Source organism: Megalobrama amblycephala, linkage group LG2 (genome assembly GCF_018812025.1).
Source record: "Megalobrama amblycephala isolate DHTTF-2021 linkage group LG2, ASM1881202v1, whole genome shotgun sequence".
Lineage (NCBI taxonomy): Eukaryota > Metazoa > Chordata > Actinopteri > Cypriniformes > Xenocyprididae > Megalobrama > Megalobrama amblycephala.
This window is the reverse complement of record NC_063045.1, coordinates 5,918,664-5,946,191: the sequence shown is the minus strand read 5'-3', so window position 1 is coordinate 5,946,191 and position 27,528 is coordinate 5,918,664. Positions and strand designations below refer to the sequence as shown.

The 27,528-nt window shown below is 41.0% G+C and overlaps 2 protein-coding genes and 1 long non-coding RNA gene across 4 annotated transcripts in view; all 3 read left to right on the top strand.

Annotated features, from left to right (window-relative positions):
* LOC125263285 overlaps positions 1–27,528 on the top strand; it is a 1,003,076-nt gene that overhangs the window by 746,200 nt on the left and 229,348 nt on the right. The window lies entirely within an intron of this gene.
* LOC125263293 (band 4.1-like protein 1) overlaps positions 1–27,528 on the top strand; it is a 134,003-nt gene that overhangs the window by 40,681 nt on the left and 65,794 nt on the right. The window contains exon 3 of the mRNA XM_048182304.1: positions 4,774–4,935. Within this exon, the coding sequence (XP_048038261.1) occupies positions 4,774–4,935 (162 nt within the window). The remainder of the gene's footprint in view (positions 1–4,773; positions 4,936–27,528) is intronic.
* On the top strand, positions 9,077–12,495 carry LOC125263309. Its single transcript, XR_007183788.1, has 2 exons — positions 9,077–11,120; positions 11,932–12,495. It is a non-coding gene; the product is annotated as an uncharacterized LOC125263309 (long non-coding RNA).

Below are 27,528 nucleotides of genomic sequence, written 5' to 3'. Positions count from 1 at the left end.
CCGTATTCCGGGAGTTCCTCCATAGGTTTGTCCTCGTCTACATCGACGATATCCTGATCTACTCCCGGAGCAAGGCCGAACATCACCACCACGTTGCGGAGGTCCTGAAACGCCTGAGAGAGTTCCAACTATTCCTCAAATCTGAAAAGTGCTCCTTCCATCAACCCTCAGTGCAGTTCCTTGGATATAACATCAGCAGCAGTGGCATCCAAATGGACGAGGGGAAGGTAGCAGCCATAAAGTACTGGCCCACTCCATCCACGATCAAAGAGCTCCAAAGATTCCTCGAGTTTGCAAACTTCTATATAAGATTCATCCAGAACTACAGCTCCATCGCATACCCTCTGACAAACCTCCTCCGCGGCAAGCCCAAGTCTCTGTCCTGGTCACCAGCAGCCCACGAAGCCTTCAACACCCTCAAGGAAGCCTTCACCAGCACACCGCTCCTCGTTCACCCCGATCCAGAGAAGCCCTTCATCGCCGAGGTATACGCCTCTACTACAGGGGTAGGAGCCGTGCTCTCGCAGCAGCAGGGGAATCCAGCCCGACTTCATCCATGCGCCTTCTTCTCCTGCAAACTCAGCTCGGCGGAGAAGAACTACGACATCGGCAACAGGGAACTCCTAGCCATCAAACTGGCTCTGGAAGAGTGGAGGCATTGGTCGGAGGGTGCCAAGCACCCATTTATGGTACTCACTGACCATAAGAACTTGGAGTACTTAAGAGATGCTAAGAGATTAAACCCCCGCCAAGCTCGCTAGGCACTGTTCTTCACACGTTTCCACTTCAGTATCTCCTATCATCCTGGACCAAAGAATGCGAAGGTCTTTACACCTCGGAGGAAATCAATGAAGAACCGGAGCCTATTCTCCCAAAAAACATAATCTTGAGTCTGAAACTTCCGTGCCCTCCTCCAATGCCTCTACCAATGCTCCGCCGGGCTGCCCCCCAGGATTGCATTATATCAGCAGGACCCAGCGCACTCCACTCATCCATTCATCCCACACATCTCTGGGCACTGGCCACCCAGGGGCCAATGAAACCCTCTCGCTGCTTAAGGAGCACTTCTGGTGGCCCAACATGGCCAGAGATGTGAGAAGGTACATACAGGGATGTCAGGAATGCGCCATCTCCAAGAGCCCACGTCATCTTCCATCTGGCAAGCTACTTCCTCTGCCCGTTCCCAACAGACCCTGGTCACACCTAGGGGTGGATTTCATCACCGACCTACCTGCCTCTGACAACAATACCTGTATCCTGGTGGTAATTGATAGATTCTCCAAGTCCTGTAGGCTCAGAACTCATGTTAAACCACATATTCAGATACTATGGAATTCCAGAAGGCATTGTGTCTGACCGTGGACCCCACTTCACCTCAAGAGTGTGGAAAGCCTTCTTCTCCCTCCTAGATGTGACCGTAAGCCACTCGTATGGATACCACCTGCAGTTGAACGGGCAGACGGAGAGGAAGATCCAGGAGATCGGTCACTTCCTATGTACCTTCTGCCACGGCCACCAGAACTCTTATAACCAGTTCCTGGGTTGGGCCGAGTACACCCAAAACTCCCTCCGTCAACCAACTACTGGACTCACTCCCTTCCAGTGCGTACTCGGTTACCAAAAACCTCACCACCCTTTTGTTTCTGTTCCCACAGAGCCTGGCATGCCAGCGGACCCATACTACCACAACGTCGGGGTCCTTGGCCCTCTGGAGCGGGCTGTAGAGGGGGGGTACTGTCACAGACACGCCAGGCTCCTCCATCAGCCAATCACTGCGCACTCCCTCACCAGAGTACTGATCACACATACCTGTTCCCCATCAGCACCTCATCACCACAGACGTTAAAACACTCCACTCACCTCTGTCAGTTGTCTGGTCTCGTTCTAACGAAGGACTCCTCAAGTTGATCTCCTCAAACTCCTGATTACCTACCTGTTCTACTCCAGCGTGTTTCCCAGTCTCTCTGTCTCCTCGTCTGTGTGTGAGTGTGCCCACCTTCTCCGTTCTTCCATCCAGTCTCCAGCCATCCTCTCTACCTCCATCTGTGTACCTGTAAGAAAAGGACAGTATCAGTGTTGTGTATTCACCTCATCTAATATCCATCCACCGTCTACTTACCTTCTCTGCTGTGTTTACCTTGCTGTTCCTCAATAAATACACCATCTGCTTGTAATCTGTGTCTCCCGCTATTCTGTCCGTAACAGCATGTAATTACATCTGTAATTAATTTCTGTAATTACATTTATAATTACACTGTTGACCCATCCCTTACACCTTAGCCCTTCCCTTAAACCTACCTATACCACCAAAGCTTTCCCTAACCTTACCTATATCCCACCCATACCCATAAGTACATTGTACTTATTTTTTGATGTAAGTACCTAGTAGTAATGGAATAATTACTTTACAGTTGTATTATGAGTTTTACACAAATGCTGTACAGTTATTCTGAGCCGTGCATTAATTTGAACGGTGACAGCTATTGTGGCAGTGGCTTGATGCAGCGCAGGAGATGCAGATAACTTGATCTTGACTTTAATTATTTTTTTAATTAAAACTTTAATTAATGCTGTCACGTAACAAATCTGTTTCAAAGATAAAATTAAATGAATTGCGAATTACAACATTGAAATAAAAATGTGCGACTGTACAAATGCTTGTGAATCAAAATAATTGGGAATCATGTAAAAAAAAAAAAACAGTGCACATTTCATTTATCTATTATAACATTTATGACATAATGTCATGTTGTTCGCTTGGCTGTTTCATTATAAAGGTCCAGAAATTCGTCAAATCATCTCAGATGTATTTAGCGAGGTACGAAGAATGGACCCCTGATGTTGGACGAGAAGACCTGGCTCGCAGTCTCCGCTCTGATTCATCCCAAAGGTTCTATCGGGTTGAGGTCAGGACTCTGTGCAGGCCAGTCAAGTTCCTCCACACTAAACTCGCTCATCCATGTCTTTATGGACCTTGCTTTGTGCACTGGTGTGCAGTCATGTTGGAACAGGAAGGGGCCATCCCCAAACTGTTCCCACAACATTGGGAGCATGAAAATGTCTTGGTATGCTGAAACATTATTCCTTTCACTGGAACTAAGGGGCCAAGCCCAACCCCTGAAAAACAACCCCACACCATAATCCCCCCTCCACCAAATTTTACACTTGGCACAATGCAGTCAGGCAAGTACCTTTCTCCTGGCAACCGACAAGACAGAGAAGCGTGATTCATCACTCCAGAGAACACGTCTCCACTGCTCTAGATTCCAGTGGCAGCGTACTGTATACCACTGCATCCAATGCTTTACATTGCACTTGATGTAAGGTTTGGATGCAGCTGCTCAGCCATGGAAACCCATTCCATGAGGCTCTCTATGCACTGTTCTTGAGCTAATCTGAAGGCCACACGAAGTTTGGAGGTCTGTGGCTATTGACTCTGCAGAAAGTTGGCGACTTCTGCACACTGTGCGTCTCAGCGTGTGCTGACCCTGCTCTGTGTTTTTATGTGGCCTACCACTTCGTGGCTGAGTTGCTGTTGTTCCCAATTGCTTCCACTTTGTTATGATACCACTAACAGTTTTTCTAAATTTAGTAGTGAGAAAATTTCACGAATGGACTTGTTGCACAGGTAGCAACCTATCACCATACCACACTTTAATTCACTGAGCTCCTGAGAGTGACCCATTCTTTCACAAATGTTTGTAGAAGCAGTTCCTAGGTGCTTGATTTTATACACCTGTGGCCATGGAAGTGATTGGAACACCTGAATTCAACGATTTGGAGGGGTGTCCCAATACTTTTGTCAATATAGTGTATATTTATTATATTTATTTTACTTTTGTGCTTCATGACACAGATAATAGCTTCTTTTACACAAAAATCCTGATAAATTACCATAAAATTATCAGAAAGACTTTTTCAGGAAATACACAAATGTGCTGTTCACACAAGCAGCGGCGTTCCGTATTTTTCCTGGTAAAATACAATTCACACATCAATCCCAACATACCGGTAAACTCTGTGATGTCAGTCATCGGAAATGACTTTTAAATGCTGAGCCATTTTCTTCATCCACCTGGATGAGGAGAAGTGCTTTAGTTTTACTATCTGAACAATTTGACTAATTTTTTTTTTTTTTTTTTTTTTACTTCTGAGTGACAGACATAAGGGGATAATCACACAGAATGTGGTTTTGCTCATAAAAACACAAGACGCATAATTAGGTAACACAATTTCAATGGTCCACTTTAGACATTCTACTTACTAAGTAACTTTGCAACTACATCTTTCCTTAGAGTATTAATAGACTGCCTGCTTAATATCTGCTAACACATTATTTTGATGGTCCCCAACAGAGAAATAACTTTGCAACATGTCAACTTATTTTACTAACTAACTAGAATAGTTAACTAACTATTTTAATAATCTACAGTCTACTAAGACTTTAATGAGAGTTAGTTGGCATGTTGTTGCAAAGTCACTTACAGTTAGTAGAATGTCAGAAGTAGACCATTGAAATACAGTGTAACCAAAAGGGACTATAAGTACGGCAGTTATTATAGTACGCAATAGTAACTGCAGAGCCGGCATGCTAACAAATCGAAAAGAATGCAGGGTCTCAAGCATAAAATGCAGACATCAGTCTATGTTTGCATAGAAAAACTACTAAAAACAGCAGAACATGACAGTTAAAAAATAAAATAATAATAAAACAGAAAATATTTAATGATTAACAGTTATGAAAAATTATAATGTAATATAAACTGATTATAGGATGTCAAGCCTCATGATGATTCCAGAGATGTAGAAGATGCATCAGAGAGAACAACATCCAACAAGAGCCCCAGATCCACTCAGAAAGGCTCCAAACGTTCTAAGACCATTCCCTTTAAAGTCACTCTTTTGGACAGCTCTGTTTATGAAGAAAACATTGAGGTAAGTGTATTAATGCCTTTATGTTAAGCATTAAGAAATCTTTTTTTTTTTTTTTAAACTAGTAAATGAACTAAATAAATGTATTTAGTAAATGAACTATAAAATGTTTTTGTCACTGAGCATAGGCTTGACATACCCTGACATACAGTACCTGGCTTGACATGAAAACTGATCATCCTTCTTGCAGAGTAGCTATACTTACTAGGGCTGGACATTATGATATTATATACCATGTGACAGTAGCAATGTGTCAACTGTTAGATAATTAGATTGTTTATACCTTAGTAAACATTTCTGAGTGGCTATTAATAGGCAGGACTCTGTTGACTCTGTTATTTACACCTGAGAGAAATAATGAAACATCCCATAGGACAGAAAAAATATGACACTGTCTGTCACAACTGCTTATCCTGGATTTTAAATTAATAAAATTATAAAAATCAATGAAACTAATGAATGAAAAAAAAAAAAAAAAGAACTAAAACTACCATAAATTGTTATGGGAAAAAAAAATTATGTACTTTGCCTCACAAAGATGTTTTAATATGAAACCCCATTTCCCCATTTCCAAGCATAGCGAAGGCAAACCCTCCCAAAGAAAAGTAATTTTCATGTTAATATTAAGAATTTTTTGTTGACATATATATATCTACGTAATCATGGGGGTCTCTAGAATCATCCAAACAAAACAAATCTTACAAGAGATCTATAGTTTTTTGTATACTTATACTTACAAGTGGCAACTATAGTTGCCAGTGGGCAAATGACTTGTAAGTACATATATCATGGGGAAATGGGGTATACTGTGTTTAATGGGTCAATAAATCAAGGTTATTGGTCTTGTTTAGTGCTTTTTACTTTCATAATATTTTATATTGTTATATATTATATATTGTTATTTGTTAATTAATTAATTTATTTTCAGTTTGTTTGTTATATGTGACCCTGGACTACAAAACCAGTCATAAGGGTCGATTTTATTAAATTAAGATTTATACATCATTTGAAAGCTGAATATATATAAGCTTTTCATTGATGTATGGTTTGTTAGGATAGGACATTTGGCTGAGATACAACTATTTGAAAATCTGGAATCTGAAGGTGCAAAAAAAAATTAAATATTGAGAAAATCACCTTAAATTTGACCAAATGAAGTCCTTAACAATGTATATCCACTCACAAAAATAATTTGTTATATATTTATGGTAGAAAATTTATAAAATATCCTCATGGAACATGATCTTTACTTAATATCCTAATGATTTTTGGCATTAAAGAAAAAAAATCAATAATTTTGACCCAAACAATGTATTGTTGGCTATTGCTACAAATATACCCGTGTGAATTATGACTGGGTTTGTGGTCCAGGGTCACATATAGATGTATTTTTTTCTAATGAACAATGTAATTTAACATTTTGATTCACAATGCTCTGTTGGAGCAACTTAATGGCTGCACTTTGTTCTGCATTATGTTCCACCACTTTAAAACAAAAGGATTTGTTATTTGTTTTGTTTTCATATTTAAGAGATTATAAGCTAAATGCAACTTTTTTGTGTTTGCATCGAATGTTCTTCAACTTTGATTGATCTGTTGATCTGTTGAAAGCAGCTAATTTGAGTTAGATGCATAAATGTTATCCTCCTATTCAAATTTTACATTGAGAGGTGCATACAACATATTTGCCCACTGGCAACTATAGTTGCCGCACATTCAAACACGTTTTTTAAGAAAAAAAAAAAAAAAAAACCTGGGGAAAATAAATGCAGAACATGTTCACATAGGACACTATTAACATTACTATATGCATGAAACTATTCAAAAAAATTTGGGCACAAATGGGTTTTTAATTGTGCTTTGTAAATATAATTATGTTTTGCATTTGATGTTAATACACTTCAAAAAAAAAAAAAAAAAAAGAAAAAAAAAGTGGACATCAGCAAACTAAGAGTGAAAAATTTATAGAGTTTTCAAGTTACACTGTTTTGAAACATTCCACAATTAGTAGGAAGTAGTGAACAGCACAACTCCATCATGTTTGGACTTTGTGCGTGTATGTGTGTTTTGTTGTTGTTTTTTTTAATAAATGTATTTTATTACACTTGTGTCTTCCTCTACATTAAGAGGCTCTAAAAATTATATGATATCTCATAAATCCTTCAGATTCATCAGATGACATACTCCCTTCAATTGACATAATTTTGATTGAACCATCTAATTTTGATTTGAACCATGATTGTTCTTTACTATCAAGGTAGAATTCCTGGTCATCTGACACTCTCACACTAACTTTAGGTGACACGTGCCACATGTGAAAACCCCTACATAACTGGTGCCTTGTGTGAGATTAAGTTAAACTGCTACAGGTTCAATTGGTAACAGTTGTGGGGGTATCATGACACAGTCCTCGTTACAAACAAAGATAGGTTGTGGATCAAAATACACATTTTCAATGTTTTCAATGCTTTTTAATGTTTTTTCAATCTAGATTTAAACTGACAGAGTGTGTTTGCTTTTGAACAATGCTGGGAAGAATGTTCCAGAGTTTAACTGTTGAAATGTAAATTATGTTTAATAGGAAGCCAATGCAGCATTGACAGAACTGGGCTAATATGATCATACTTCCTGGTTCTAGTAAGAACTCTAGCTACTGCATTTTGGACCAGCTGGAGTTTATTAAGCCTGCACAGCAACCACCCAGTATAGCATTACAATAGTCATGAATGCATAAATTAACTTTTCTGCATTTGACATTAATAGCATATGATGTAAAATAAAAAGGTATTTTTAAGATGGAAAAAAATGTGGTTTTACAAATGCTAGAAATGTGGCTTTCAAATTAAAGATTGCTATCAAATAGTACACATTCCTAATGATGAAGACTTGACAGGGCATCTATCAAGAGTTACTGAATTTAGTAGTAGGAAATTACTAGTCATACCTTTTTTGTATATAAACTCACTGTAAAAAAAAAATTGTCCTGTAAATTAATGGTAAAATACAGGCAACACAGTTGCCAGTAATTTACTGTCAATTGTACATTTCTTTACTGTAATCTACAGTACTCTACACTGTTACTGTAAAAAGACCATGCATTGATTGCCGTAAATTTAATTTACAGTTTATTACTGTTCACTTACAGTTTGCAGGTTTGTCTTTTTATCCTACACTTAACCTTTTTAACCCCACAGGAAAATCCTGTCGTGTCCACATTACAAAGAGTAAAAGTAACATTGGCGCAATGTTGCAGTGAGAAAATGTAAGTGATTATTGAGCATTAGTGATGAACACCTGCTGTTAACAAGCAGAATCACTGAAGGAAAGAGGAACAACAAGAACAAAAAAAGGGATGAGACTGGTAGAAATACTACAACAGTAGAAATACTACTCCAGCCATTTCACATTATTACATTACTAAACAGTTTGAATTTATTTCTGTAATGAAGGGTCAGTGGAGAGTGGATCCATTTGCAGTTTTATTAAAACACAGCAAATACACAAGGGCAAGGCAACACTGTGGCCGGGACAGGCAAAGATCGGGGCTGGCAGCAAGGAATCAGAGTTGGGTCATAGGCAGAGATCGAGACAGTTTGTGTTTGTGTTTTTGAAGGAATAACATTTATGCGTGGTTATTGAAAAAACAAAAAACTTAAGTCACTGAAATAAAGCCAAAGAATATATATTAAATCTGTGTTCACAAGACTTCTGGGTATTGGAGGTTGTAGACTAGAGTTTTTGCTTCAGAATTATGTAAAAATTATGCTGCCTACTCCTTCATATAAAACAATAGCTAGATAATGTTCCAGTGTACCGCCGGCGGTACACGGTGATGCTAAGAGGTTAAATGTCTTGGACAGGATATTGAGAAAACATTAAGCTGAACATGTCACATATCTTCGGAAAGCTGAGATTCTTGTGATTCGAACGATGTAAACCATTTTATCATACAATCAACACAGCAAAAACAATCGGTGTCTTTGCAGACATCCCAACCTGCAAAAAGTCATTTCAGGGAGGTATCCCGAAGACACCCCCCCCCCCCAAAAAAAAAAAAAAAAAAAAAAAAGAGGAAGGAGGACATGGATATGATATTTCAGAACAGAACAATGACGTAACTATTTACAAACACACCAAATTTTACTTTTGTTGCTGCTTGCTTCACAGATTTGAGCAACTTTCCAGAAACCTCAACCTCAACCCTCTTACATGCGCTTCGCACACACGCACACTAGCACACACACGCAAGGTCTCTCGCTCCATCTCCCTCTTTGCCGTGCGCGCGCTACACCATTGGCCGGGGGCCGTTGCTGTGATTGACACCTCATAGGAGGGCCATTTTAATATTCAAGCACAAGAAAATGCAAAATTTCTGAAAATTTACTTTCCTTTGCATTAGTTCTCATTTACTTCAAATTTCATTTCTAAAATATTTCGTAACAAAAAAAAATTAAACAGCAGTTTCTCTATCATGTTAGTGTAAATATTTTCCCTTACTTTATTTTTGCTTAAATAACATCAAAATCTTGCACTGAACAACACTGTACTGAACAAATGCAATCCATGAATACATTTATTCTTGCCAGACATCTGACAAACGCTTCTGCTCACAGCGCTGAGCCACATTTATCCAAGATGCCGCTTGACGCGCATCGGACGCGTTTCGGTGGTTTAAATCGACGGTCGCGACTTGCGTGAGTGCTTTTACTTTAATTTAGGCAAGCGCGCTCATAATAGAAGCGACGCAGTCAGGACGCCCATGTGGTGCGGCGCGCTCGTTTTTCCAGGCGCGCTTATGCCACCGCAAGATGAAAACATCTCAACTTTTCATGTGACAAGGACCAACCGATGAGCTTCGGCCTTAACAACATGTCCTTAACAACATTGAAAGCTCAGCCGAACTGATCATAGTTCTATCTCCATAAATATAGTAGTAGAGCTATTGCAAGGACTAGAAATCCATTTTTCTTTTGCTGAAACCGTGGAGAGCGTAGTTCATGGTTCCATAGCAACGACAGACGCCACGGGAGCGCAAGCGCTTTGAAAAGAAGGAGAAAGCGGTGCGGCCGCTCATGTGACGCGATATCTGTGAATGTCCCCTTAGAACGGCGACTTTTTCTTTGCATGTGGAATATGGTATGAGACAACAAGAGAATAATAATTTAGCGGGCCAGATTATGTTTTATTTTTGAGATCAGTTGCGGGCCGGTAGTGTGAGACCACTGCACGGTTTGAAACTGTCTCGCATGCGCGCTCTTGCTCGCTCGCTCGCTCTAGATTCCGGGAGATTTTAACTAATTTGCGGGCATCAGGGAGCCGCTATCAATATGCGGGAGACTCCCGGAACTTCCGGGAGACTTGGGATGTCTGTCTTTGTCAGACCACCGACCAACAAAAAATTTACGCAAAACTGAGCGAACTCACCATATGAAGCTTCCTCAAAGTGCACTGATCCATAACATTCCAATAAAAACGGTGTAGTTATTCTGTAAAGGGTCCAGGCTATCCAATTCAGTGAAATATTTTGTCAATAATACGTGTTTATGTCAATAAACATCCATGGAGCAGAGTGGTATCATTTCACGTTAGCCGGCAATGCTATTATAGCTATTACACTTTCAAGAGTTTAGTTTCATTTTCATTTCAAAACAAACCCCGTTTCTCTATCTTAAAATGGCCGCTGAACTTTAACCTTTCGATTGACACCTCTTTTGGACCAATTGGAGCCTCTGGTCGCTGTTACTAGGCAGAAATAGCCAAAGACTACCCAGTAAAATGAAAGGTACCTCCTTCTCTTTGACTGACAGCAGAGCAAACCAGTAATGTCAGAGCTTGAAAATGACGGTCTTATCTGATAGTCAATGAATTTCTGAAAACAATGATATGCGGCTTTAGTGGGAAGACTATTGCTTGTGGAGAGGAGAGACGAGCGCAAAGCTAGATATCCAGGCGTGCGTCATGCGTAATAGCGAAGCTGAAGGGGGACTGTTTGCTAAACAAGTTTGTAGAGAGTTTTAGAGGAAAACAATGTCGAATTGAACGCGGAAAACACACTTCTCACACTAAGAACGTGTGAAACAATCCACTCGGTAGCAGCAGTGATAAGTTCGTAGCATCTCTGGACAACAGGGTGGTGTTTTATCCATTGACTGGACGGAGATGTTATGGATATGAGCGACCACACTCAAGTAAGTGTTTTATTATATTATAAAACATATTTTACTGTTTGATGACTGTACGATGTGTTCCTGCTAACTTCTGTCGTGAGGTGCGCTCATGTTTACCATGGTACGCTCATACAGTAGCCTATATGTTTACCATAGTAAAGTTATGCGCTCACACACCGGTGGATATGGATTGTGTCTCTGTGTCTATATTTGTTTCTGCGTTCAGTTATGTACGTCTCTGCATTCATGCATGCCCAGGTGAAAAAAAATACTATGGTAAATACTGTAGTGTTTTTGAACCGTACTATAGTAAATTGTAGTATACTGTATTTTTATATTATTTACAACACTTTGTTATGAATGCTATAGCATACTGTAGTATTGACTAAAGTGAACTGATAAACTGTAATACTGTAGTATACTTTAGTTTTTACTACAGTAAACTGTAGTGTATATTGTAGTATAATATACCCTACAGTTGAAAACTTAGTATAATGTTGGGTAATTTTCTTAGTACTGTAGTTGTTTTATTGTCACAGCAACTGTAGAATTACTACAATAAATTAATTCAAGCACTTTACTATAGTATGGTTAAAAAACACTATAGTATTTACTATAAATTTACTATAGTATTTTTTCACCTTTGTTGGTTTTTATTTGTGTCCATGTGTGTACTCATGCACTGATGAGTAATATATGCCAGACTTCTTTGTGTGCACGTGTTTCTGTTTATATGAGTGTGATCTTGTAAAAAACTGTAGTATAAAAAAGATGTATAAAAAATAACTACAAAAAAATGTCTAAATTATTTATTTCTTTTTTTATATCACAGACGATCATCTAACGTTGAATCAGATGAAGACTGGACAAGATGACAGCAGGAGAGGAACCCTACCAGCAGAAGATAAGATGTTATAGCTAAATAGATATACTAAATAGTTTGACATATAATAGTGTGAGATATATAGCCTTTTTGCCAAATCGCGATTGTCATAATGTGTTGCATGTTGCCAACAACATCTAAGAAATATAATTATAAAATTTGTAAATAGTTTGAGATATATAGTGTGAGTTCTAATAATAAATTGTTTTAATACCATAGCATTTTGTATCTTTATTTGGACAAAATTTAGTTTCAAGAATTGAAGAAACACTATAATGTGTTAATGCTTCAGTTACTATATGTCAGCAATATTTGACAGTAAATCTGTATAAGGGATAGAATAGCTCTACGTGTAACCTTTCATTAGAGCCCAAAATTATGACTGTACATTAAAGCATTGAAGAATAACAGCCTTTTATGTGTTGATGGTTCCAAAGGGCCATTTGGAGTCTCCAAGTGGCTTTTTTTGGGGAGCGCCTAGACATAAACTCAAATAAACATGTGTAAAACACTCATTTTCTAAGATATTTTTATCAAATTTGAAATGGAGCTTGGTAAGACTTCAGGCTGTGATCCTGTTGTGTTTTCTAGCTAATAGCTGCCATCTGTAGTCATCTGCAGGCATCTGTTTACAAAAAAAAAGTAGGCGGAATATTTTTTTCCATTTTTCAGTGTGTTCCAAATTCTATTACTCAATAGCAGTAAGACTTACAGTGATTCTGACTGCTTATGAACAAACCTCAGAGTGTCCCCTTTCAAAAGATACCAAAACCATGCATATACTGCAAATGGTTCAAGAACAGTAAGCAATTTATTTTGGGTATGCCTTTTTTTAGGCGTTTTAGACAAATTTGACTGGAATGCTAAGGGGATAGAGAGATTTAAATTTCGTAAGACACTTTTTGTCAAGAAACACAGTATGCGTGGAGGCGTGAATCATCATGAATAATGGGTGATTCTCACCTGAGAAGACAAAATAATCGCATAATAATGACCTGAAATGACTTGCATAATAATGAGCTCTTTCAGTCAGGTAGGCTGTGAAAAAACCCTCTGTTGATCATGTCTCAAGCAATTATGGTGTAAATCAAACATACAGAAAAAACAGCAATACTGCGAAATATTATTACAATTTAAAATAATGGTATTATATACTTTAAAATATAATGTATTTCTGTGATGCAAAGTGTCTGAATAATTATGCTACCTCTATGGCATTTCATATAGGCTTTTATCTTAAAAGCATGCACATTTGGAGAAATATTGATGGATTCTCATATGTTTTTGTCAATTTTCTATACAGAGGAGTAGGCTAATATTTATTCAATATTTATTGTCATCACTGTGAGCGCTGGATACTGTTTTCAATTCATACTTGCACCCGGAGGGCGCTCTGTACACCTTTAGTCCACAAATTCATCTAAAGAAGAAGAACCATGTGACTCACCAGGAACTAACAGAGGCCAGAGATCACTATAACATTCAGATAAACACTTTTCAAGACAATAAATACACGATTGAGACGATGAATGCATGTATTGACTGAATTTGCGTCTGAATAGCGCTGGCTCCATGGGCGTGGCCGCATTAGCGGATAATGAGCTAAATCAAGGACTTCTGACATGGCTCTCTTTCCATACAGATTACATAAACACAGAATTTTTGTTTTCGATTTGACTTACACGATTTAAAACCTGACATTTCATCGTTTTTTTTAGACAGAAGTCTCATTTTTTTGTGATTAGTATTCACTAAGTTACAGTTCATTTTCTGAGAACTATCAGATTGGACTTCGTTCAGAGGGAGACGAGAGATCACGCATCATGTTAGTTTTCTTTATTTTACAAAAAGCACAACATTTTGTTTTTACTCTGAGTGTACACAAATAAAAGAAGATATTCCACAGATTAAAATGGTGTATAGCTCTTAATTGTATGTGAAACACTGACGGAGTATTTTGAGTCTCTTTCACACTGGTAAGAAAAAAACCGAGGTGGTCACGCCGGCGTGACCGCCGACCCGAGGGAGTTAACATAAGCCTTCCTCTGACTGCTTTAACTGTTTACTGTTTACAAGGCACATTTGTTATGGCAAAAAGAAAGAAAGAAAGAAAGAAAGAAAGAAAGAAAGAAAGAAAGAAAATCAGAGAAAATATGTTTAGTGAATGCTGATTGTTATGTAATGATGATGAGATAATCATTATGTCTCTTGTTTCACTGATCTTATCCAGTGCCTTATCAAAAGTGGTATATTATTATCATGGTTATGTTTTATATTATCACTCCTGTGAAACTACAGCAAGTTCCCACAGCAAGTTATTATGAATGATTTTTAAAAACTTCCTGCACCCCAAAAAGAACTTCAGCATAATTTAGTCACACAAAGACATCAAAAAAAAAAAAAAAAGAAAGAAAGAAAGAAAGAAAGAAAGAAAAAAGAAAAGAAACTCTAAACATCACAAAACAGCTACAAAAAAGTCACAACAAAAACAACAGCAAAAATTCAAGCAAATAGAGAAAATAGTAAGACCATTCAGCTGCACAGTTTATTCATGCCGTAATGCATGCTGGGATGTTTGTGCTCTGCTGGCACTCAGCATGCATTTCAGCATGAAACTTTTGATTGTCCTCATTGTTGAGATTCATATGCTGATTGTTGATGTCTGTGTGTGTCTAAGAGTTGCAGGAGTTCTAAATGTTTTAAAAATTACTCAAAATATGTGATTAGGAAAGCATTAACAAGATCTCATGCTGTAGAATTGCAGAGCTACTATAATCAATAACATATAAAATTATTAAAATATCCATAAAATAAAAGGTTAGACACTGGATGAGATCTGTAAATCAGACAAGTAGGCTGTAGGCTAAAAACATAATATATTAATATTTTTAAGGCCTTTTTGTAGGTAGAAATACTATCAGCCCATGCAATGCAAACTGCTACTATAGTTAAATCATAGTTAATTTTGGAGTTTTTGTCATGTATGCATCTGTAGTGGTTTTGGATTAGCCTCACACAAGGGCACAACAAATGTTGTTATTTATGGTCTTAAATATTAACATTAATATTTTGTATTAATATTAATATTGAGTTTTTGGTCACACATCACCTAAGGTGTGTGTGTGTGAGCATCAGATGATTCCTTCCAATATTTCGCTGCACCAGCCAAGGAGTTTCACCTTGACAATAAAGAACAATCATGGAAGATTGTTGACTGAATTACAATAAAGGAAGTTTGTCATCTGACCAATCTGAAGGATTTGTGAGATATTGTGAACTTGTAGCACCTCTTACTGTATTATCAACACAAGGAAGACACAATAAAAGTATTTTATTACCAAAAGGATAGACAAGAGTAACTAACAACTACTGAATGGATAAAGTGCAACAAGATGGATAAATGCAAGTGAATGAGCTGGATGTTACTATGGCAGTTACAAGTTAATCTTATGGAAGGATAAACTGTAGTTTCTCTACAAGAAATAAGGTAAACCTTATTCTGAATTCAACAAATAAATTAAGAGATTATTTGTTATCAACTGATATCAGCTATGCAAAATCTAATGCAAATTAGATAATCATATACTGACAATATACACTAATTCCAAGGTCTCTGTGTAACGGGGCGGGACTCATGGTAAGATCCATATGCAAGCTTTTATTTACAGTGAGCATAGTTGTACAGGCTGGGTCGATCAGGGGCAAACAGGAACAGCAAGGGACAGGCAGAGTCGTGGTCAGAGTACAGGCGGTAGATCGAGGACAGGCGGATATCATTCACAGAACAGTATACAAGGCAAGGGTCAGGGCAGGCAGCAACGGGTCAATAAACAGGAACAGACAGGAACAGTAACAGACAGGGCAGACAGGGCAGACAGGGCAGACAGGGCAGACAGGGAAATAACGCTCAGAATTGTCACAAGGAATCAAGACTTCGCGGTGAGGTGGTGTGTGTATGAGTCCTTTATAGTCCAGGTAATGCGTATCAGCTGGGTGTGGTGATTAGTGTGGAGTGTGCATGGCTGTATGTGGCAACAGGTGATTGGTGGAGTGAGTGCATGTGATTGACAGGGGGGGATGATGGGAAATGTAGTCCGGGAACTTACAGGATTGTAACAGGAACAGATGGTGATCGTGAGAGAATGTCCCCCTCCCGGAAGGCGCGTCCTCGCGCCGTAAATGGCACGAATAGGGAGGGGGGGGGGTGCATTGGAGTCTGGACGGGAGCAGGGTCTCCAATGCAAGTTCCAAGATAGCCATGGTGGGTCAGGTAGCCTGGGCAGCCACGGAGGGTCAGGTGCCTCGGGCAGCCACGGCGGGTCAGATGCCACAGGTGGCCATGGCAGGTCTGGTGCCATGGGCAGCCACGGCAGGTCAAGAGTCTCTGGCGACCACGGCGGGTCAGGTGGCTCAGGCAGCCACAGCAGGTCAGGTGGTTCGGGCAACCACGGCAGGTCAGGTGGTTCAGGCAACCACGGCAGGTCAGGTGGCTTGGGCAGCCACGGCAGGTCAGGTGGCTTGGGCCGCCACGGCTGGTCAGGAGCCACAGGCAGTTCGGAGGCCGCTGATGACCGCGGCCGTGCAGGGTTCCCACCCACAAACTCCCCACCCCTAGGTATACTGCCCCCCCAAAAAAAGTTCTTGGGGAGATCAACGGAGTATGTAGCGGGTTGATGGGCAAGGAGCTTGGATAACGCCGGCAGGGCAAGGCGTTTGGGCGGCGCTGGCAGGGCAAAGTGCTTGGGTGGTGCTGGCAGAGCAAAGCGGTTGGGCGGCGCTGGCAGGGCGAGGAATACAAGTGGCGCCGGCAGAGCGAGGAGCTCAGGTGGCGCCGGCAGAGCGAGGAGCACAGGTGGCGCCAGCAGGGCAAGGAGCACAGGTGGCGCCGGCAGGGCAAGACGCTTGGGCGGAGCAGGAGAGACCTCTGGAATGGTCCCCAGGCCCACAGCGGCCTCTTGAAGGGCGTCTGCGTCTTGAGGAGAGGAGGACGCCTTCTTCCTCCTCCTCCTCCTCCTCAGAGAGTGAGGCGATGGTTCACCGACTGGAGAGGTTTCTGGAGCAGACTCACTGGCTGAAGCGGGTTCTGGAGCGGACTCAATGGCTGGAACGCCCCCTACCTCTGTGAGCACCGAAGGGGCGGCCATCTTGCCCGTAGGCACTGGCAAAGCAGCCATCTTGTCCATCCCGTCCAGGGCGCTTGAGTGTGTTGCAACCGGTGCATTTGAGTGCGTTGCCATCGGCGACTTTGAGTGCATTGCAACCGAAGAATTTGAGAGCGTTGCAAATGGGGAATTTGAGAGCGTTGCAACTGGGGAATTTGAGAGCGTTGCAACCGGGGAATTTGAGAGCGTTGCAACCGGGGAATTTGAGTACGTTGCAATCAGCGAGCTCACGTGCGAAGCGTCCGGCAGGCTTGAGAGCGAAGCGGCCGGCTGACTTGAGAGCGAAGCGGCCACCGGGCTTGAGAGTGTAGCGACCGGCTGGCTTGAGAGTGAAGCAGCTGGTGGATGCTTGGGAATACCAGCCGCTCGCGCTGAAATCAGCGGTGGATCAGCCACACTGGAACGCAATCCTAGCCGCTTTCTGACTGATCCAGAGAGCGGAGATGTGACGTGGCTCTGGGCGATCAGCGGAGACGTGACGATGCTCTGGGCGATCAGCGAAGGCGTGACGTGGCTCTGGGCGATCAGCGGAAACGTGACTTGGCTCTGGGCGATCAGCGGAGACGTGACTTGGTTCAAGGTAATCAATGCTGACCTGACTTGGTGTTGTTATTGTGGTGACCGCCATTTTGTGAGTGTCATCTGGCGCGGCGGCCATTACACAACCAGACGAGGAATCGCGTTCCTCCGCGACACCCACAGTAAACAGAGAGCCAACAGTCAACAAAGCATAATCCAAAAAATGACTGAGGGTGGAACGGGGTCCATTGCGAACTAATTGTTCTTTGAGTGGCTGGTTAACTCCATCACAGAAAAAGTCAATGAGTGCGCAGTCAGGCAGATCTGAATAATATGCTAGGTTCAGATATTCTGTGATGTAATCCTCCAGAGATCGAGTGCCCTGCGTACTCCACAACAACAATTGATCAATGTCCATACCGTATAAAGATCCTCTGGGAAAGCTGCTGGATCGTGGTGGAGGCGAAGTCTTCTGTAACGGGGCGGGACTCATGGTAAGATCCATATGCAAGCTTTTATTTACAGTGAGCATAGTTGTACAGGCTGGGTCGATCAGGGGCAAACAGGAACAGCAAGAGACAGGCAGAGTCGTGGTCAGAGTACAGACGGTAGATCGAGGACAGGCGGATATCATTCACAGAACAGTATACAAGGCAAGGGTCAGGGCAGGCAGCAACGGGTCAATAAACAGGAACAGACAGGAACAGACAGGAACAGTAACAGACAGGCAGGCAGATAGGGAAATAACGCTCAGAATTGTCACAAGGAATCAAGACTTTGCGGTGAGGTGGTGTGTGTATGAGTCCTTTATAGTCCAGGTAATGCGTATCAGCTGGGTGTGGTGATTAGTGTGGAGTGTGCATGGCTGTATGTGGCAACAGGTGATTGGTGGAGTGAGTGCATGTGATTGACAGGGGGGATGATGGGAAATGTAGTCCGGGAACTGACAGGATTGTAACAGGAACAGATGGTGATCGTGACACTCTGGAAAGAGGTTTGGTAAGTGATATATACGTTCTGCCTAGTGACGTGTTGTGTCTGAGCGGCAACGTCTTCCACTTGCTGAGCTGGACCGCGTTGCAGTGAGAAGAAAGGAGTTGGAATCTGTTTCACAGCCTTGAACATGAGGTACTTGAATTTGTTGAATTCCTGAATTCCGGAGCAGGAACTGGAACCTGGAACCAGAATGAGAAAACTGCAGCAACCCATCAACTGGAAAAATTCTCTGTCTCAGAGACAAACCTTTTAATATGTCCCGAGAAGGAGGGAAATGCAAATTGGCACCTTTCAGATCCAGGTGGCCACCTGTCAGAGGTGTCCACTGGATGGCACCTTTCTTGCATGAGGTTCATTTGCATAGCTTAAAGTTCATGTTTAGAACAGTGTATTTAAGGTTTTTCCTATGCATAATTCACTTTCCAAACCAAGTTTCAGATTAACCTAGGCATCATGCAGACTTCCGGTTATGGCGCGGTGCTGAGTGGACGCGAATCGGAGCTCCACAACAAATGATGATTAAAATCTAATTATTTAACCCGATAATCACTGACAAACTGATTCCATGCTAAATTCGGATATATCCTAATGTGTCAAGATGACACCAAAAACTGACTAAAACGACACAAAAACAAGTAAAATTGACCATACCTGGAGAGGTCGAGGCAGATGCTAAATCTACCGAAGCTAATAGTGAAGAGGGAACATCAAGTTCTAACCAAGAGTCATTCTCTACAGTTCTCGAGGCCATCCATTCACTGAAATCGGAATTTACTGTGCGATTTGATGGATTGCTGCAGGCGATCAATGGAGTGCAGCATGATCTTAAAGCACTTACAACATGGGTAACAGAAGCCGAGGATCGAATAAGCACACAAGAAGATAGCGTCTCAGAGTTGCAAATGCAAAACGCAAAGTTGAAAGCAGTCATTGAATCTCTCTCAGTAAAAGTAGATGATCTGGAAAATTGCAGTCGTCGTTTCGAATCTACGATTAGTGGGACTTGGAAAAAATGGAGGGGAAAGATATGTGTGCTTTCTTAGAGAAATTACTACCTGAGATCCTCGGTCCAGAAAACTTTCCCTGGCCCCCTGGTAATTGAGAGAGCTCATCGAATCGGCAGACTCTGCGAAGATCGGTCTGACTTCCCGCCAAGAGCCGTGATAATGAAATTCCTAAACTACGCTGACAAAGTCCGTACCATGAAGGCAGTGCAAGCAAAAGGCACAGTGATGTTGGACAAAGGTAAGCTTATGTTCTTTTCTGACGTCTCAGCTGAACTGCACAAGAAACAGAAATTGATTCGACATGGTGAAGAAGGACCTTCACAATCTCAGTATTCCCGAACTGCGCTATGGCATCTTGCATCCAGCTACTCTGTGCGTGACATAAGGGAAAGCACCGTTTGTTCAACAGCCCTCCAGACGCTCAGAGGTTTCTGCGCGATCTCAAAGATACTGCCCAGCAGGATGTGTAGGAAAATATTTCATCTTGGGATCAGTTTCATTAACATAAGCAATCTACTGGTTTTATTGCTGGTAAGCTATTTTATTTATTTTTTTTCCCATGATGTTGGGTTGACATTTCTGTCTGTTGTGGGATCTGCGCAGCGATCAGGTTGTTCCTCACTGTGGAAAGTTCACGGGTGGACCAACAAAGTGCCATAATCAGGCTGTTTCAAGAAGGCCTTTGGAAGTGTTCAACTGGGGAGGGGAAGAGGGGTAATGGTATTCCATTTGGTGAAATACCTGTTTGTTGGCCAATTGTTCGGTTTGGCTGTATTGTGTTGTGTTGTGTTTTTTTGTTTTTTGTTTTTTGTTTTTTGCTATTCATTTTCTCCTTTACAATAATTGTCTGTATACTTACTTTAGCATCCTTTGTAAGAACTGGTATATACTGTATATGCAATAATGGTTTCCCTATCTGATATTCAATTTACCTCCTGGAACGTGAGAGGTCTAAATAAAATTGTAAAGCTAAAGCAAGTGATGAATAGACTTAGACAAATGAAAGCTAAAATAGTGTTCCTTCAGGAAACCCACTTAGTTCCAGAGGATGTTATTAGGGTAAGGAAGAGATGGCCAGGACAAGTGTTTTCAGCCTGCTTTAATTCACATTCTAGTGGGGTTCTCACACTTATACACAAATCCATACCTTTACAAAAATAACACAATCATAGACAGATTGGGGAGGTATATAATTTTCCAAATCGAGATCCTATCTGTTAAATTGAATTTAGTGAATGTTTATGGGCCTAATGTGGATAATCCTGTTTTTTACAGAAATTTATTTTTAACATTGGCTGGACTGCAGGGAGATTTTGTTATAGGAGGAGATCTTTAATTGTGCATTATGTCCAGAACTAGATAGATCAACTAAAACAGATCTCTCTCATTTACAAACCAGAATAGAGTTAAAACAGTATATGCAAGATTAATAGATATATGGAGAAACAAACAACCCAGATAGTTTGACTTATTCATGTTACTCTAGTACTTATAAACATTTTCTTCGTATTGATTATTTTCTTTTATCTACTGATCTAACGTCCAAAGTCAGAAACTGTTAGTACGATAGCATATTAATCTCAGATCATGCTGCAGTCTCATTCACGTTAAACTTTCCTAATTTTTTATGTAGGCCCCCAAGATGGCGCTTGCATATAACTTAGTTGAGGGAGTTCATTGATAAACAGATAGATTATTATTTTGAAATAAATACTAATCAAACATCTGCCTCAGTCAGATGGGAAGCGTTTACAGCTTTTATAAGAGGATGAATGATTAGCTACACAAATTATAAATATAAGCATTGCCAAGTAGAAATGGTAAACCTTGAAAACAAATATAAAGAAAATTGAATCTGAAATATACCAGAAAACTACCCCTGATCTCCTTTTGGAATTGCACAAATTGAAAATGAAATATAATGAGCTTTCATTAGAACATGCCAAGAAAAGTTTGGATGAGACTTAAACAGACCTATTATGAAGGTGGGGAGAGAGCGGGCAAGTTACTAGCCTGGCGTATTAAGCAGTTACAAACTGAAAGAGCCATAAATTCCATTCAGATAAAGGAGGGTGAGGTAACATTTGATCAAACTGAGATAAATGTGGTCTTTTGGAATTACTATCAGGCTCTTTACAGCTCTGAGTACTCAGAGAGTGCCACAGAGAAACAGAATGCTTTGGACTTTGTTGCTTTGTTGCTAAACGTTGTTGCTTTGTTGCTAAAACCTGGGAAGTCACCAACAGTGTCACGGAATGCACTGAGACTAGCAGGTAAGATCCAAGTGCAGCTTTAATAGGGCAATCCAAAAACGTAGTACATCCAGACAAGAGTCACAATCCACAGAACAGTCCACACAAAACAAGAAAACAAAACAAAACAGTGAAGCCAGTGACCATAAATTAAGAATCAACGACAAAGGAAGAAACAAACTCAGTATAAATAGACAGACACTAATAACATAATACAAGACAGCTGGGTGCATTGAAGTGATAATGAGTCCGGGAAGTGGGTTATGGGAAATGAAGTCCAAAGTGGTGAGGCAATAGTCCGGGGTGGAGTGCCCAAATGGTCCAACTGGTGATCATGACAGTACCCCCTCTCTACGGAGCGGATACCAGACGCTCCAAAAGGCAACAACAAAAAACAAAAACTGTCAGGAGGGAGGTGGACTGGAGGAGGACCAGGGGGAGGGATGGTGGCCAGGTCCAGAGTCCTGGCTGAGGGCCAGGGAAGAGCTTGAGGAACAGACCAGGAAGGCTCCAGCAGGGTGGGAGTCCTGGCTGACTGCCAGGGCGGTGCTGGAGGAACTGACCAGGTGGGCTCTAGCAGGTCTGGCGTCCTAGCTGAGTGCCAGGGCCGTGCTGGAGGAACGGACCAGGCGGGCTTCAGCAGGTCTGGAGTCCTGGCTGAGTGCCAGGGCGGTGCTGCAGGAACAGTCCAGGCGGACTCCAGCAGGTCTGGCGTCCGGGCTGAGTGCCAGGGCGGTGCTGGAGGAACAGACCAGGTGGGCTTCAGCAGGTCTGGAGGTGGAGCATGAAGTATGGGTGGCGCCAGCAGGGCAGACGACTTGGGTGGCGCCGGCAGGGCAGACTGCTTGGGTGGCGCCAGCAGGGCAGACGGCTTGGGTGGTGCCGGCAGGGCAAGGCGCTTGGGTTGCGCCGGCAGGGTATACCAGGGCAAGGCTCTTGGGTGGCGCCGGCAGGGCAAGGCGCTTGGGTGGCGCCGGCAGGGCAAGGCGCTTGGGTGGCGCTGGCAGGGCAAAGCGCTTGGGTGGCACAAGAATGGCCTCTGGGGCGGCCTCCGGACCTACAGCGGGCTCTGGGGCAGCCTCACGGGTTGGAGCGGGCTCTGGAGTGGACTCACTGGCTGGAGCGGGCTCTGGAGCGGGCTCTGGAGTGGACTCTTTGGCTTTCCTCTTTCTCCTTACCCTGCACCTCCCAGTGGGATTTAGGAGACCAGGGTCTTGACTCAGTGAGGGAAAGTCTCTACGGCAGGTTTCTGGTTGACCAGGTGTTGCCCAATTGCTTCGATGGTGGAGATATCTGACGAAGCCCCACAAATTCAGGACCTGAAGTCCATCCATCTCCCATTGAGGCAGAGGGTCATCAAGGCATTTATTAAAAATCTCCTTCAGATCAATATCATTATAACTCAGCCCCACCGCCATAGTCCAAAAAGCCTGGGCGAAGCCTCCTACCTCCATTCCCTCTTGGTGCAGAGCAGTCAAATCCTGAAGTCGAGCCATCCACTCCTTCATAGTGGCTGGAGGAAGAATCTGGATACTGCCCATACTGCTGGATCTGAAGAAGGGTCGAGTCTTATCGACAACAAAGGCAGTCACGGAATGCAATGAAGTGATAATGACGGGAAGTGGGTTATGGGAAATGAAGTGAGACTAGCAGGTGAGATCCAAGTGCAGCTTTAATAGGCTCAAAATAAATATGAATAATTAATCATAACAATCATAATAAAATTAACAAAAACATAGTGCATCCAGGCAAGAATCAGGTTATGGGAAATAACAATCCACAGAACGGTGAGCGCAAAACACGGACAACCACACAAAACAAGACTAAACACTTAAAAAACAAAACAAGAAAACAAAACAGTGAAGCCAGTGACCATAAATTAAGACTCGACAACAAAGGCAGAAACAAACTCAGTATAAATAGACAGACGCTAATAACATGGGTGCAATGAAGTGATAATGAGTCCGGGAAGTGGGTTATGGGAAATGAAGTCCGAAGTGGTGAGGCAATAGTCCGGGGTGGAGTGCCCTCTGGTGGCTAACAAGTGGTTATATAGAGAATACAGGGCAACTGGTGATCATGACAAACAGATTGTGGCTCATATAGACCAATTTCTCTCTTGAATAATGATTTAAAGATTCTTTGCAAAGCCCTAGCAAAAAGACTAGAAATACATCTACCCAAGCTCGTTCATATTGATCAAAATGGCTTTGTTTGGGGGAGGCAAGGTTTTCATAATATTCGTAGAGTACTTAATATATTACATGAGAAATCTAATACTTACGATAACACGCTTCTGTCATTAGACGCTGAAAAAGCCTTTGACAGAATTGAGTTGTAGTACCTGTTCAGAGTAATGGAAAGGATGGGGTTTGGGTATAAGTTTATGAAATGGGTCAGAATTTTGTATGCTAACACTTTAGCTGAGATATTAACAAATGGAATAATGTCTGCCCCTTTCAGACTCTACAGAGGTACACGCCAGGGATGTCCGCTCTCTCCCCTACTTTTTACACTAGTAATTGAACCATTGGCTATGGCAATCTGTAATCATACGCATATTTCAGGTATTACAATTGGACCCTCAGAACACCGTATTTCATTATATGTAGATGATATAATTATATTGTATTAAATTAAATTGTATCAGCTAATTATAAGCCCATATCAGATTCTGTAATTGGCCTGCTAAATAGATGGACAAAACTTCCTATTTCATTGATTGGCCGTGTTAAAGGTGCCCTCGAATGAAAAATTGAATTTATCTTGGCATAGTTAAATAAGTACATGGAAATGACATACAGTGAGTCTCAAACTCCATTGTTTCCTCCTTCTTATATAAATCTCATTTGTTTAAAAGACCTCCGAAGAACAGGCGAATCTCAACATAACACCGACTGTTACGTAACAGTGTACGGGGTGTACGCCCCCAATATTTGCATATGCCAGCCCACGTTTCCAACATTATAAAAGGCATTAGACAAGGACAGCCAGTATTAACGTCTGGATGTGCACAACCAAATCATCAGACTAGGTAAGCAAGCAAGAACAATAGCGAAAAATGGCAGATGGAGTAATAATAACTGACATGATCCATGATAACATGATATTTTTTGTGATATTTGTAAACTGTCTTTCTAAGTGTTTCGTTAGCATGTTGCTAATGTACTGTTAAATGTGGTTAAAGTTACCATCGGTTATTACTGTATTCACGGAGACAAGAGAGCCGTCGCTATTTTCATTTTTAAAAACTTGCAGTCTGTATAATTCATAAACACAACTTCATTCTTTATAAATCTCTCCAACAGTGTAGCATTACCTGTTAGCCACGGAGCACTAACAAACTCATTCAAAATCAGAAGTAAACAATATAACAGTATACAATACTCACATAATCCGACGCATGCATGCTGCATGCATGACGAACACTTTGTAAAGATCCATTTTGAAGGTTATATTAGCTGTTTAAACTTTGTTAAGGCACTGTTCAAGGCAAGCGCGAGCTCTGTGGGCGGAGAGCACGGGATTTAAAGGGGCCGCAGCATAAAATCGGCGCGTTTAAAATGATGCCCCAAAATAGGTAGTTAAAAGAACTCCTCTTGATCCAAAGCTGTGTATATTGCATATCTGCCCTCTGAATTTTAAAATCACCAAACATGAAAGATTATTGTTAATTCTCTGTTTGCTTAAACATGTAATAGCGTGTACTTGGAAAAAAAGAAGAAAGTCCTGGCGTGTCTCAATGGATAAAGGGGATGACCTCACACCTTGCTTTAGAAAAGATTACCTGTTTTCTGAAATACAAACTTTATACCTTTTGGTCCATCTGGAAAGTGTTCTATGACTTTTTGGAGAGTCTAGATGGTGACTCCTTTGTGGAATTGATGGACATTGAGAGTATATAGACAAATTTGTTATTGCTGTTTTTTTTTTTTTTTTTTTTTTTTTTTTTTTGTTTGTTTGTTTGTTTGTTTGTTTGTTTTGACCATTATTAGTAGTTTAATTTATTTTTCTTTTATTGTATTGTAATGGAAAATGGAAAATATTGTTGAAATGTGTGATAATTTTTGACAAATAAAATTTTTGTTCAAAAAAAATAAAAAATAAAAAATAAAAAAAACATAGGTATCATGCTGAAAACATAAAGTCCAAACATCATTGGGTTATGTTGAACTACCTATGCATTCATGTATACCTTAATAGGTAATTTTGTATATTTTACATGTACACAAACAGCACTCATTCAGTATGTGGCTTCAAGCCACATGGCAAAACTTGTCTGGTGAGCGGAGTCAGTTCACACCACAGGTCTTAGGACTGAGGGACTGGGGTGAACAATGGGGAAAATGGTAATAGGATTAATCTGCTCAATGACATGCTAATGTCATCATTCTTTCGTCATTCTGACATTTTGAGGGGAGGTTCTCTGATTTTGTGACTACATAAATGTTATGTTATAATAAAGCACAAAAATGACAATTAAAGAATGAAAAGAAAGAATGAATAAAATTACACTGAATGTATACAATTTTTCCAAATCATAGTTGAATTTAAATCTAAGCACAAAAGTAACATTTTGAGCAGTATAGTCAATTACTTTAGGGGAATACCTGTAATAATTGAACTGGTTTCACAGAAAGAGCTTAGATTAAGCCACGATTAGACCTTAGTTCAATTAGGACATTTAAGTAGCTTTTATAAATGTGCCGTAGGAAAAAAAAAAAAAAAAAAAAAAAAAAACATTACTGGTGTGCATCTTGAGGTTTAGATCAACATAAGTGTGAGTACAAAAATGGCAAAATTTTATTTAAAAAAATGTTGATAACTGATAACTGTGTGAATACAGTCAAATAAGTACTTTCCAGGTTATGACTGTATCCATAGCTCCCTGAGAAGGGAACAAGGCACTGCGTAAGTGACGCTTTGGGAACACAAACTCTGCGTGATTGCATCTGAAGCACATGTGTCAACTAATCCAATGTCAAGATGGAACGTCACAGGCTGGTGACATGATGACCAGGAAAGCATAAAAGCACAGAGGGAATACCGCATTAGCTTCAATAAGCCAAAGAAAGTCGATCACAGGGATGAAGGAAGGTCCCCTTCTCAGGGAACTATGGTTTCAGTCGTAACCTGAGATGTTCCCTTTCGAGGGAACTCGCACTGCGTCAACAGTGATGGGAATAACGGCGTTATAAATAAACAGTGTTTCTAATGCCGTTACTGGCAAAAAAATGCAGCGTTACTATAATTGAGCTCACTGAAGCGGTTTTCTTCCAAGTCAAGTCAAGTCACCTTTATTTATATAGCGGATTTTACAATGCAGATTGTGTCAAAGCAGCTTTACATTGATAACTGGTACATAATTTGGCTGCACAGCAGCTCTTAAATAATAGTGTCAATGCAGGCAGATCAGAAGCACTGTTGAATAAATGTTAAGAATACTATTGAATATCAAATGTCAAGTGTCCCAACTAAGCAAGCCAAAGGCGACAGCGGCAAGGAACCCAAACTCCATCAGGTGACATCAGGTGGCAAACAAGTGGCAAAGGTTCTCCTCTGGCGAACAGTGCTTTGTTACAATCAGGTTGCTATCATAAGTCTGATAGG